The 13511-nt window shown below is 49.1% G+C and overlaps 1 protein-coding gene across 5 annotated transcripts in view; it reads left to right on the top strand.

Annotated features, from left to right (window-relative positions):
* ALPK2 (alpha kinase 2) overlaps positions 1-13511 on the top strand; it is a 98102-nt gene extending 84591 nt beyond the window's left edge. For all 5 annotated transcript variants that reach the window (XM_045521476.2, XM_074355442.1, XM_010961302.3 and 2 more), the window contains 2 exons: positions 271-319; positions 7477-13511. In XM_045521476.2, coding sequence (XP_045377432.2) covers positions 271-319; positions 7477-7690 — 263 coding nt within the window. In that variant the 3' untranslated portion in view covers positions 7691-13511. The remainder of the gene's footprint in view (positions 1-270; positions 320-7476) is intronic.

The raw sequence follows: 13511 nt of genomic DNA, 5'->3' as shown, positions 1-13511 counted from the left end.
AGGCAAAGGACATCACTTCCCTTCCCAGAGGGCCCCCCAAGTTCCCTGAAGAGCTGGGTCAGAGCCGTGCCTTCCCCATCATAGTCCCATAAAGCTGGATGCACGTCTGGAAGCCTGTCAGTGTCTGCTGATGGGAACAAGGAGGGAAGCGGGTGCTCACGCAGGAAGGGAGGTTGTGCTGGGGCTGTCACTCTCTCCCGTGAACAGATGGCCTGCCCTTTTTGAGGAGCCCAGTGTAACACAGATCCCGTCTTTGCTCTCTTCTTATAGGTGTAGGAATGAAGTTAACTGACGTTGGCATAGCAACACTGGCTAAAGGGTGAGTAGAATAAAAGAGTGTATCATTCAACTCTGGGTTTCCAAACACCTCCCGGGCAGATGCTGTCAAGCTGGTGCTGGCAGAGGAGACCTCTTGTCCTAACTGTGGATGACAGATGTTCTTGGGAGGAATTCAGTTCACGTCTCTCTTACCTAAAATATTTATGGACTTTGTTCTCCCTGGTGAAACACGTTTGTTTCCTAACTTTGAAACAAGTCAGAACTATGTAAACACATTTCAAGATTAATTACTAACAGGAGTGCCATGGTGGGGGAAATGCCAGCATAAAGATCCTATTTTTCTGCATTTAATATCTTCACTACTAGAAGCATCTTTAAAATATACTTGCAACTGAGGGCAGTGAATTCAGTCTGCACACTTTGATGTATTTTCCCCGTACTTTTCAACAAAAAGTACTTTGGGCAGCTCCCAAACTTCCATGGTGATGATTACAGGAGCAAATAGCTACCGGAGAGCTGTGATTTAGTGATATTTTTGGGTGCTGTCAATGGTTTTGTTTTCCTAATTTAGCATAGGGTGTTGCTTTGCTCACTGTGGGGTGTGCCTAGGGGGCACTAAGATAACATTGTACAGGGGAATCTCGGTAACAACCTGTCCCTTCCGGCTGCTCTGCTTGACCACCAGTGAGGAGAAAGCAGGCTGTTTGTGATTCTTGGTGAAAATAAAGTTCTGGTTGGAGCTACCATGCCTTCGCCCCCTTCTCCTGTTCCCATGTGCAGGGACCATTTGTAAGGAAGAAGAGATGAGGGGGCAAGTGACTTTTAGAAGGAATGGCTTGTGTTTTGAAATGTAGATTTGAGTATGGAGGTTTCTCAAAGAACTAAAAATAGAACCACCATATGACCCAGCAATTCCACTCCTGAGTATATATCTGGAAAAAATGGGAATTCAAAGAGATACCTGCACCCTAGTGTTCACAGCAGTATTATTTACAATTGCCAAGATATGGAAAGCAACCTAAGTGTCCAATGGATGAATGGACAAAGGTGTGTGTGTGTGTATACACACACAACACAATAGAATACTACTTAGCCATAAAAGAATGAAATTTTGCCATTTGCAGCAACAGGGATGGACTTGGAGGGCATTATGCTAAGTGAAGTAAATCAGACAAAGACAAACATTGTATGATACAGATTATGTGAAATCTGAAAAATACAACACACTAGTGAATATAACAAAGAAGCAGGCTCATAGATATAGAGAAAAAACCAGCGGGGAAGGGGGAGGGCGACGAAGAGGCACAAACCCATAGGTATGGAATGAGCTACAATAGGGATGTATGGCACAACACAAGGAATCTAGCCAGTGTGGTAACTGCACATAGAGTATCACCTTTAAAACCTGTGAATCACTACACTATTCACCTGTAACTTATTGTACATCAACTATATGTCAATTAAAAAAGAAGTAGGTTTTATTACTGTCCAGGTTTGAAAGCAACAGATCAGGAGACAACTGTGCTAAGGGGACAGCTGTCATTCAGTTCTCAAGAGGAGGGGGCAGGCTAGGCCCTGGGGGGCTCCATGGGGGAAGCACCAGGGTCAGTCAGGAGGCAGAAGGAGAGAGGAGAAAACACAGACAAGAGGTTTTTTCATGGATTTCAAGGGAAGGAATGGGTGGGGCAGGGGGGTAAACAGGCTTGGAATTGACTAACTTGAACTATCCCAGCAGGTTCTCGGGTGTAAGGGCCGTCTGGAGTCATCTGGCACCTGCCCTGGGGTGACTAGGGAGGTGGGTGGTGGCCCAGAGTGCGAGACCCCAGTAGAGGAGGCAGTGGGCACGGGCTGTGGATTGGTTGGTTGCCCTAGGAGAGGCACTCGAGAAGGCCAACCACTGTTTCTCTTAACTTTCATGTTAATCAGTCTGATTCGTGAAGTTCTCACCAACTACACAAATGCTTCTAATTCGGTTTCAGAAGTAAGATGCGGTTTGAATATTCCTCTTCTCAAAATCTGCTCAGGATAGCACAGCTTTTTGTCGGCACTGTCTCTGTACTCCATCCCCGCTGCTGAGCTGAGCCCTAAATGTTGAATGGGTCACGGCATTAGGACCTGGCCTTGGGCTAGTGAAGAGAACAGGTCAGGAGAGGAGAACAGGGGTTTCAGAGGCTTGGGTTCAGATCCTGGTCCTGCCGCTTGCTTCTGATTCTCCTGGTAGTAGCCTTGCTTCTTGTCATAGGAATGTGTCTGGCCCACATGATGGGAAGGCGATGGTACATCTTGGTTTGCCCAGGACAGCACCATTTCATGCCTGCCATCCCAGCATCCTGCCTAGCTAGTCATTTGTCCTGGAAAAGTTTCCCCATTTCAAAAATAAATTAGGCAGTGCCTCTCTTTGCAAAGGGATTTTCCTAGACCCCAGAATTGCCCAAGTTAAAGCTTTCCTTTACAGGCTCCTTATTCCTTGCAGGACACTGCAGATTTGGGCATCATCCAGACCTGGTCTGAATGCTGGGTTCTTATCTTACCAGCTCTGAGGACATGAGACTTAGTTCTCGAAGCCCCTGATCTACAGTACGAGGACGGGGGGTTGTCTTGAGGATTCTCCTGGTTTGTCTACCTCCAGTCCCTGAAGCTCAGTCTGTGCTTAAGAAATCTTGGTTTCCTTTGCCCCTGTTGCCTCAACCCGACAGCAGAGTAGGCAAATTCCATACCATTATTTGAAACCACTTTCTACCAAAACAAAGCAGAAACCTGCCCAAGAAGTTTCAAACACTAAGATGAGCTAAAGAGTGTGATTATTGAAGACATGTTTCAAAAGCATCCTAACAGCTTCCAGGAAACCTAGACTATATTTTTTTTCCTCCTAATTTAAAAAGAAATCCAATCCCTTTGGTTTTGTTCTCAGCTTTAATGTGACTTATCTGGCCTGGGACAGCTGCCCAGCACCCATTAGAGCTGATAGCTGGAGCCCACAGCAAAATGTTGTCTGTAAAGGGTTGCTAACTGCCTCCCCTCCCGAGGATTGGTCAGGGAGGAGCAGGGAGGAGAGAAGGGAATTCCGAAGCATCTGCGAGCTATTACGGATACTGGATCATCTTGTCCATTTTTAAAACTTTTACTTAAACTTCTTAAGCCACAATTTCTTTCTCTAAAGAAATGTTTCTTAGCACAGTTTGAAAAGCTGAAAGAGGAAACTTTCCTGAACGGACAAGGGGGAACTTGGAGGCCCCTAGGACGTGTGTCCATCCGACCTTACTTCCCAGTGGAGGAGGAGGTTCAGGGAAAGGAGGCAGCCTGCTCACAGGCTGCATGGAGTAAGGCGCCCTGAGGAACAGGGGGCAAAGTTCTCCATCGACAGCCAAAGCTGCAGAATGGAGCCCAGTCAATGGGAGAGACTTGGAAAGGGTTCAGACTGCAAAGGCAGCTTGCAGACAGGCAGAGAAGTCCAGTGGGAAGCCATCGTGAGCAGGGGAAGGAAAGGCTGTGGAGCCTGGCACATGCAAGAGGGCTTTCCGAGAGCAGGAGAGGAGCTTGGTGGCTAAGCACTGATCGGGCGCACTCTTGATTCTCAGCAAGCGCCCTGCATGGGCTTCATTCATCCACACTGGAAAGGGAGAGTCGCTTGCTCTCCAGTGGCCTGCAGAACGGGTGCTCCTGTCCCAGGAAGCAGGGCTCTGTGTGGGCGGCGTTACACGTGTTCTTTTAACGGCACTAGAAAGAACGCCAGGTGTAGGGGGAGAAACAGGAGGCAAATCTGACTTTAATAATTATCAAGAATGACAACAATGCAGTTAAAACAGAAAGAAAAAAAATCTCCCAAATTTAAGGTCCACTCTTTCTTGGCCAGCAGTGGTCAGGACCTTTTGCAGGAAGAGGAGGCGTTGGGTCATTTAAAGAAAATACTCCCTTATCTCAACCTCAACCATATGTTTGGCTGCAGACACCCCAGTAAATGGCTTGTTCTCTTGTTTAGTGAAGTTAGAAGGTATGATACTATTTTAAGGGTAAATCATTTCTGATCTTAGAAAATAGGGGACTGTCACGACTTACTCATTTTAATGCAACTTTACCTAGGAGTATGATCTTAAAATTTAAGGTAAACAAACCAAAATCAGTCTAAGCCAACACCTGGGTGGGGAGCAGAGCTGCACATGTCACAGCGGGTCCGGCAAACACACCCCTGTCCCCAGCCAGCAGTTGAGTTTCTGGGGAGATGACGAGACTGCAGTTTAGCCACCAGAGGGCGCCAGAGCCACCACTCTCGTCCACTCTACTCTCCGAAAAAGCCCATTTTGTGTTGGTGGATTGAAGAAAAACCAAAGTACTCTGAGCAGTAAGCATTGGACCTAAATAGGACAGATAGGAATAGCCACAGAGGTCCCCCCTCCCTGTGGCCGCCAGCCTTGCAGCTCTACCTTTGGAAGAAAAAAGGACGGGGGTGTAGGGTGCATGGCATGTGTCAGGCACCCCTGACCTGGAACCCAAATTCAGGAGACCCCGGACAGAATCACAAACGGCTTATTCCCCACTAAGAGGGGCAGATGTGAGGGGATAAGAGCCCATATCAATGCAGGCTTGGGGAAGGACAACTGCCTTAAGAAAGTAGTCCTGTGAGCCATGAGACAAGGAACATGAACACAGATGCCCATGTGCAGTCAGCTGAGTTCCAGAAGAAGGCCCCCCACCCTGCCAAGGGCAGCTCACTGGGGAGGCCTGTGTGCTGGGGGCAGAGGAGCGACAGCCGCCTGGGGGCTTAACCCAGTCACAACTCCGAGACGCCACCGCACCTGGAGAGGAGGGACTGAAGCACATGTGGGATCGAATCAAGAAACGCACCCATAGGCTTGTGTGTGCACGTTAGCGTGTACAGGGTGTGTGGTGACTCCAGGCAGACTATTCAACGCAATGCATGAATCTGCCAGGAGGGGAGGAAGCAAGGGGATTTGGCACAGAACTTCCTGACACCCTAAGTGCTTTGTGCATCAGGCCCGTGTCGCTTAGACCCCACCCCAGACTTCCTGAATCCAAACCAGCACTTTAACAAGGCCCCTGGGTCATCTGTGTGCACCACTCCCAACCAAGGTCAGGATTGGGCTTTCCATCATATCCGACAATCGCTGGTCCAGATGACCTCGCATCCCACCAGGGAGAGCTTAGGCACGAAGGAAACGCAGGCAGACAGGCAATTTCAGCTGTTTTCGTGGTCTCCTACGGGAGAGGATAGAGATGTAAAGATGACATGGTTGGCAGTGGAATTTTTTTTCCCACCCTGCTAGATTCAACATCTGTCTTAGGCTGACTTTTTCTTCAGTGAGGGATCTTGGTTTTTAAAACGGAGTCATTCTTCACAAGACTGTGGACTGTGGGCTCCCGGGTGGAGGGGTGGGGCAGGCTGGATTCGTAACAAATGTGTCAGGATGGAGCTGCTCCCTGAGGCTTTGGCTTTAGAGATGAAAGTAACCTTTCATGCCCTTAACAGCTTAAAACCCAGCTTGCATTTCCTAGGGGCAAGTCCACAAATCTCAACTCATTCATTTCAAGTTGTTGACCTTTATGATTTCTGCCAGCAAAAGGAGGTGGCAAATTTCTTGAATCATATTAGCTACAGATTCAGTGTGATACCAGTATTACAGACTTTGGGTTTTTTTTTTTTTTTTTTTTTTTTTTGCCAGTTGGATGTTTGGCCCTCCTAAACACAGAACTCGCTCACGCCCAGCAGGACTGGCTTCCTAGATGGACAGCCTGTGCAGCCGAACAAGGACCCACACTCAGATGGGCCCTGGGCTTCGTTTACTGCGTGTTCTGCTAAAAGTCTTAATTATCACCCACGGAACCCAGGTTTTTGATTTGGCACAGGGTCCTGCAAATTATATCGATGGTCTCGTGTGCCATGCACACCCCTGCCTCTCCTCTGTGCCTGGCTAATCCCATACCCTTCAGTCTCAGCTTCAACATCTGGTCCACAGGAAGCCCCATCAGCTGCACCACGCCGGGCCGACGTGAATTGAATGTCATCCACTGTGTGTCATGCACTGATCTAGGTTGTTTCTGTGGATTTTCTCATTTCATCATCTGTTTTTTTTTTTTTTTTTGAGTTATAGTCAGTTTACAATGTTGTGTCAATTTCCAGCGTGGAGCACAATTTTTCAGTTACACATGAACATACATACATTCATTGTCACATTCTTTTTTGCTGTGAGCTACCACAAGATTGTGTATAAATTTCCCTGTGCTATGCAGTATAATCTTGTTTATCTATTCTACATATGTCTGTCAGTATCTACAAATTTCGAACTCCCAGTCTGTCCCTTCCTACCCCCCTGCCCCTTGGCAACCACAAGTTTGTATTCTATGTCTGTCTCATTTCATCATCTTGACAATGCCTTCCACCAGCTCTCTTGTTGGATCTTGAGGGGATTTGGGGTCCTGGGGACTTGTCCATTCAAGGAGGACAGTAACCTACCATGATTGAGATGTGAAAACACAGTCATTTACAATTTTAATATGAAATGTCCCAACCAAAAGGAACAGCCCCTGAGGCCACTCCTGGGCAGGTCAGCATGGTTCCTTCTGGAGCCTGCCAGAGACAGAGGCCAGATGCTTCTCCTCGGGGGAGAGAAGGTGCAGTGGCACAGGAGAGAGCCCTCCGGTAGGAGGAAGGCGGGGGCAGGTTGCTAGTCTTGTCTCTCACACCCACTTGCCTTATTGTCCTAGGCTGGCCCGTGACCTCTCAGCCTAAATTCCTTTAGTAAGTGGAAGGGTCTAAACTTGATCACTTTTTCCAGCCCCAAAGTTCTAAACTTCTTTATTCAGAACCTTTGGGTGGGATGCAGTGGCTTTCAGATCACCAAGAGATCTCATTTTATCACGAAGGTCCAGCACTAGACACTAACTAAGAGGGGGAAAAAAAAGCTATAAAATGCTGACATAGCAGAACCGCCAGCACCTAGAACCCCGGTCTGACCTTAGTCTCTCATCTTTGCTGCGCACACTGGCTGGACTTTGCCGTTCCTTAATTGCACAGGTTTTGTCTTTTCTATCCATAGTCTTGTCAACCATTTGGCGACCCTTGCCTGAAGCAGGAATAAATATATTTTCCATGTGCTGTTAGTTTCCCCTTTGATTTGTTTCTTTTAACATCGGTGAAGAGTCCTGTTTTTAAAGATTGTTTCCCTCCACCCAAACTCACAGGTACAGAGGATTTAAAGGCAACTGTTCCATGACCTTCATTGATCAGTTTAAAGCACTACACCAGTGTAACAAGTATTGTAAAATGCTGGGGCTGAAGTCGCTTCAAAACAACCAGAAACAAAAGAAGCCGAGCATCGGGAAGAGCAAAATTCAGCCCAGCTCCACAACCGTGAAGAAGACGGCACCCGGGACCCCAGCCGACAAGAAAACCTAACGACTCCTATTAACTAACAGTCAGCGGCTGGCGGCATGTGGTCTTGTGGGTAGAAATCTGGGAACACCCCAGAGGGAACACAGCCTGCAGAGCGACCCAGAGCTGCCTCCCAGCTGCCTCCCAAGCTGCCACCTGCTGGCTTCCCGGAGATGATTTTAGAGCAGGATTTGCAACCCGACCCACGGAGAGACTGAATCAATTGTCCATCTCAAGGATGTCTTTGTACCGTTAGCATTTGTACCGACCTCAGATTAGGTGTCTGTATTTGCACATGGCTGTCTTGTCAAGGACCGCGGGCTAAGCAGGGTCTGTCCACAGCCCACGTCCTCCCCGCCCCCATTCCTGACCTCGGGATTTCTAGGCACATCCGGCTGCTCTACCAACAGAAGGGGTGAATTCCTTTCCTGGGTCAGGCGCGCTCGAGTGGATTATGCTGTTGTGGCTGGAGGGGGCTCCCAAAACGTCAGGCAGTTTCCCATCACTCTTCACACATCCCGCTGTAACGTTCTGTTTAATTAAATTCATGTTTAGACAGAAGCTGTAAGATGCACATACTAGTGCAGACATTTGGACTTTGCCGTATTTCACATTCCCCCAGGAGGGATAATAGTTCCTGATACATTTACCAGAGCACAAAATAGTTGCTTCTGTGTTTTCCGCCCATTCTTACAGCACAGCTTGGGTTTGGTCCACTTCTCTTTCTAAATCCGAGCTCCCTAAACCCAGGGCTGCCCCCTCGAGGGATCGCTCTGGAAGGTGCGTGCAAATCCTGGCGGGAGCACCGGCGCTCACAGCGTCCCGGCCCCTCCCTCTCATTCACGGGGGTCTCCTCCCCACCAGTCTGGGTCCTGCCCAGCTGTGCAGCAGAGTGGCCACAGCAGTTTGCACTGGGCAAGAGGAAGCGGTGCAAAGACAGTTCAGGGACCGTCTCCCTCACCCCAAACTCAGAATGTCTCAAGCCCCACCAGTGTTGTTATTGTCTAATTAAGACTCTTTAGAGCAGTTTTAGGGGTACAGAAAAACGAGTGGAAAGTACAGAGGTCCCATATGGCCCCTCACCCCGACTCTGTTATTTCCCCCTCGTCATTAGCATCTTACCCATGTGATATGATGCCTTTGTTACAGCTGAGGAGCACCCCAGGACATCGGGATTCACGGACGTCCACAGCTTGCACCAGGGCTCACTCTGTGCTACTCTACAAGGACATGTATCCACCACGACAGTATCTCACAGAGTCGTTTCACTGCCCCCGAGAAATCCCCTGTGCTCCACCGATTCCTCCGTCCTTCCCCTGAGATCCAACTCTTAGTAGCCGCTGGCTGTCTCCCTAGTTTTGCTTTTTCCAGAATGTCACAGAGTAGGAGCCCTATTGGAGGTAGCCTTCTCAGAGAGCTGGTGGTTTCAGATGATGCAGGTGCACTCCCTGACCGCAGCTGGGAGGAGGCGTCTCACTGGAAGTGCGCACAACCCCCCTGGGATCTTGTTAAAAAGAAAACAAAACGCAGGCTCCAATTCGGTCGGTGTGGGGTGGGGCCTGAGACTCTGCATTTCCAACATGCTCCCAGGGGATCTGCGTGGTGGCCCGGGGACCACACTTAGGAGGGGCATGTAGACCACAGGCAGGAGGGTCCTGAAGTGTTGAGGAAGTGAGGAGGACTAGAGTTCAAGCAGCGGTCGGCCGGGGAAGCACCCAGCTCCTTGGATCCTGACCTGGGAGGCGGAAGGGGGACACGCCGTAGTGCCGGCGGTGCCAGGTGATGGCTGTGCCCAGCTCTGCAGGGCAGCAGGCTTCCACGGGAGATCCCGGCTGCTTCTCCTTCAAAATACACCCTCCTCAGGCATGAGGTTTAGACAGAAAGGAGAGCATAGATGGGATTTTTGTTTTAAAAAGGGATTTGAAAGAGAAACCTTCAGCTAGTCACAGAGCATCTTTTCGGAAGATCTACCATCTCCATTTTTCTTCTAAAGGGATCCCTCCGGCTGCAGCTTACAAAATGCTCAGTTTCCGGCGAGGCAGCCTGTAGCCTGCTTCCCCGGCACAGGCCCTGCAGCTGCATTTGGCAGTGGCGCTCTCTGAAGTTCCATGATAACAAAAAGGCACGGGCACACTTTGATTGAAATCAGTGTACATCCATCAGCGTGGGTGTGACCAAAGCCCCTTTCAACAGATCAGGGAACGTTCTCTGGTAATTGTTTGTAATTATAAAAACAATATCAACACAGGTGTTCAAAAATTTTAAAAATTACAGAAAAGTGCAAAATGAAAAGTCAAAGTCACCCTGTAACCCTAGCTCTAGCTGGCTTTGAATTTGGGCTTGGAGAGACAGTGGAAGGGAAAGGAGTTTCTCCTAGATTTGGCATTTTGCAGTCAGCCCGGGGGTGGCGTGGCTGGAGCTCTCCCCTCCTCCTTTCAAGGCTGTTTAGATGTCTCTTCGAGGGGCCCTTACTGTTTCCCATAATCTGATTTCATCTGTTTAGAAATACTTGGAGGACCGGAGACAGCAGGTGTGCCCACGGGGGACTTGCCTCCACCAATGCAGCCAGGGATGGCCTTGGTGGGGCTGAGTGGCCATCTATCTGGCCACCCACACCCTGACCGTCTGTTCTGAGATGAATTGCAGGCTTCCTCGCATCGTCAAATACCTGGGTGGGTGTGCTGTGAGCTCTTATACTGAGGAGTTGTTCTCAAAAATGCCCACACCCATTGCCACTGTTTTCTTTCTTTCTCTTTTTTAAGTGGAGGTACTGGGGACTGGACCCAGGACCTCGTTCTTGCTAAGCACGTGCTCTACTGCTGAGCTGCACCCTCCTCCTCTTCCGGCCCCCCTTGCCATTGTTTTTGCTTAGTTTCCACCACGTCCAGTTTCTTTGGTTTTTCCCATTTGTCTACGTGAGGTGTTAGGTCTATAAACACAACAAACGCTCAACCCAGGGGTGAGCTGGGATGGCCTGGTGGGTCCAGCTGGGGACTTTGTGCCCGGTGCCTACAGGATGGTCATCTGTGTGTGAGCATCTGTTTCTTAAAGGGCTCGGCAGTGGGGCTCTGTGACAGGCAGCTGACAAAAATAAACGAACACCTCATTAAAATGGGCTTGTTTTCAACAGCAGGTTCATCGCTAATGAGGTTGGCAAAGAGATGATGCCTTCCTGCCAGGGGCATCGTGTTCTGGAGAGGTCTGGACTTGGATGCGTGGCTGGCTGGCCTGTGTGAATATTTCATGTTCTCTTTTGTACCAGCGCCTCCCCAACCATGCTTCGGATAAGCCCCATAGTGGCAAAGGGTTTCAAAAGATTCTTATTAAAAAGGACACCAAAAGGAGTAGCAATTACTTTCTAATCATAAAGTGCTCTCTTTTCTAAATATACACCATTCTGTGTGTGTGTTAGGCATGTTTTCAACGGCACGCAGATAGGAGGAGCCGGCTCAGCCTGGGCCTGGCTCGCTTCCTTCGTACACGCTTTGCTCCGCTGGCCCATGTGTGCAAAAGTGAACAGACTGGCGTTTCTCCCCCATTTAGATCTGCAGATGCCACTTGCGCTTAAGTAGCTCTAAAAAATCAAAGAGACACACAAACCTCTTCTGCCTTCCAGCAAAGGGTATGTTTTCCAGATCTTTGCTGTAGCAGCTCTGAAGTCCTCGAGAGCCGGCTCGTTCTGAAGCTTGTTCTGTAAAAGCCGAAAGGCAAGTTGGGCACCAGGTTCCTCTGTGTGGTCATGTGAGCACAGACGTCAACTTCATGATGCAATGAACAAATATTTAAAGTACTAATTGTACCACTAGACCAAGAATGTTTTAAATTCTAATTTTCATGAGGCCCACGTGGACCCAGGTAGAAATCATCTCAGAGGCTTTTTTCAAGTCACATGTTCTTGATCGGATATGGCAGTCAGTACCGGAAGCAGTTCTGATGGAAATCTCACCTCCAGCTCATGGTTTCCTCTTTCTCCATCTACCTCTACAGCGATACATTGCCCACGGTGCTTTCCTTGGTGCCCGTGCTCGTTTCCTGGGGCGCCAGAACAAAGAACCACAAGCCATGGGGCTTAAACAACAGAAATCGTCTTGCAGTCCTGGAGGCTGGAAATCCTAGATCGAGGGGTTGTCAGCTCCCTCTGGGCTCTGGGGAAGTCTCTGTGCTGCCTGCTCCCTGCCTCTGCCCTACCGCGGCATGACCCCACGTCCTAAATGAGCAAATGGTCCCCAGTGCTCTCTGACCACAGATTTAAAATCCCGCCACCACCCTGTGGGCCTCGTCACTGTCCCTCCTGGATCCCCTGCTGCTTGCTTACTGGCTTCTAATACGCTACGTGGTGGACTGACTGATTCTGTTAAGTGTTTCTCTCCCCAATTAGAGTGTAAGCTCGTGACAGAGCTTTATCTCTGTCAGAGATAAAGACAGAGATCTTTTGTTTACTGATGTATCCCTAACACCTAGAAGTGCCTGGAACCTGGCAGATACTAAAAATAATCTACAACTGTAAATTTTATCAATGGCAATGAAAAATACAGTTTAAGAGGAAAATAAGAAATCATGTCATATGGTGGATTTGTGTGGAATACATTTTTTTTTCAGGGTTCCGTTTTTAAGTCATTTCAAAATGTTTTATTGGTCCCGTGCTGTACAGCCTCTCTATGAAGGGGGCTAGGCAAAGCTTTAATAATTTTGCCACACGTCTCTTAAAAAAAAAAAAACTTCATTTTTTGAGCATCAAGGAGATGTTGCTGCCTTAAAAAAAGAAAAAAAAAGAAAAAAAATCCAGGAATTGCTGACAAGCCATCTGCACATCTCTCTGCTGTTTTTAGATAAGCACGGCTTTGATCAATAGCCCTTCCAACCTCCAGTTCCTCTTTCATCCTCCTGCTTTCTGAAAGAGGTGAATTTTGAGCAGGGCATAAAAGGAAGCGATAGATGAACGGTGAAGAAAGGAAGGTAGCCCCGTGGGGAGACTCTCAAGAGCCAGTGTTCAGAGGCAGGTGGAGGAAGGACCATCCCCGGGCGACAACCAGTGAGCCAGCCTGGGAACACAGGAGCTTTCCGCTGACTAGGGAGGAGAGAGGAGCAGGCTGGGATGTGATGGAGGCAAGGTCTCTGCTGGTTGGTCAGAGATCAGCTTGTTTTTGTGGCTTCATAAGGCGCTAGAGGCTTAGCACGGATACAGCTCGAGCAGCTAGATTATGGAGAGTGTGGTGCTGCCCGGGAAGGAGGCAGGCTGGAGGAGCAGAGAGCAGGGCGCCTTACCATGTGAGGCATCTCTGGGATGGCACACGGGGGGAAGGCACCAAGACCAGAAAGGCACTGTGTCTAAAGGGCTCGGAAGCAAGTCATGGGCAGCCCAGAGTGACCCAGAGATGGAAGGGAGACGCAAGAGCAAGGCAGAAGCCAAGCGAGGTTCACTCCAGCATCTGGAAACGTCCTTCTCGAGGCAGCTCTCCCCCGGGGGTCTGCCAGGCAGGTGCCAACCCTGCACACAGGTCACCTCCGCCCAGAAGGAGAGCAGGAAGGGTAGCAACTGGCTGAGGTGGGAAAATCTCGGCCGTCTCTGTCGGGCAGAGGAATTTCAGAAGAGGCAGCCGCTGTTTGCAGAGAGCCCAGCTGTTTCTCAGAATCAACAGACCACAGAAAAGTTCGCCCCTGATAATTGATTCACTCAGCACGGCTGCGGCTTCCCAGGAGGGCGTCCTGATTTGTCATCATTTATGTCTGTATCCACACATCTCACTAATGGTGCCTCGTGACATGGTCTTGAGGGTCGATGTGGTCTTTACTATTGTTTCCACATCTGCGTTACCGGAAACCAATAAATCAACCCCTCACCGCA

Source organism: Camelus bactrianus, chromosome 30, assembly GCF_048773025.1.
Source record: "Camelus bactrianus isolate YW-2024 breed Bactrian camel chromosome 30, ASM4877302v1, whole genome shotgun sequence".
NCBI classification, from domain to species: Eukaryota; Metazoa; Chordata; class Mammalia; order Artiodactyla; family Camelidae; genus Camelus; species Camelus bactrianus.
Note: the sequence above shows the minus strand (reverse complement) of the source record. Positions and strands in the feature narration are given on the sequence as shown.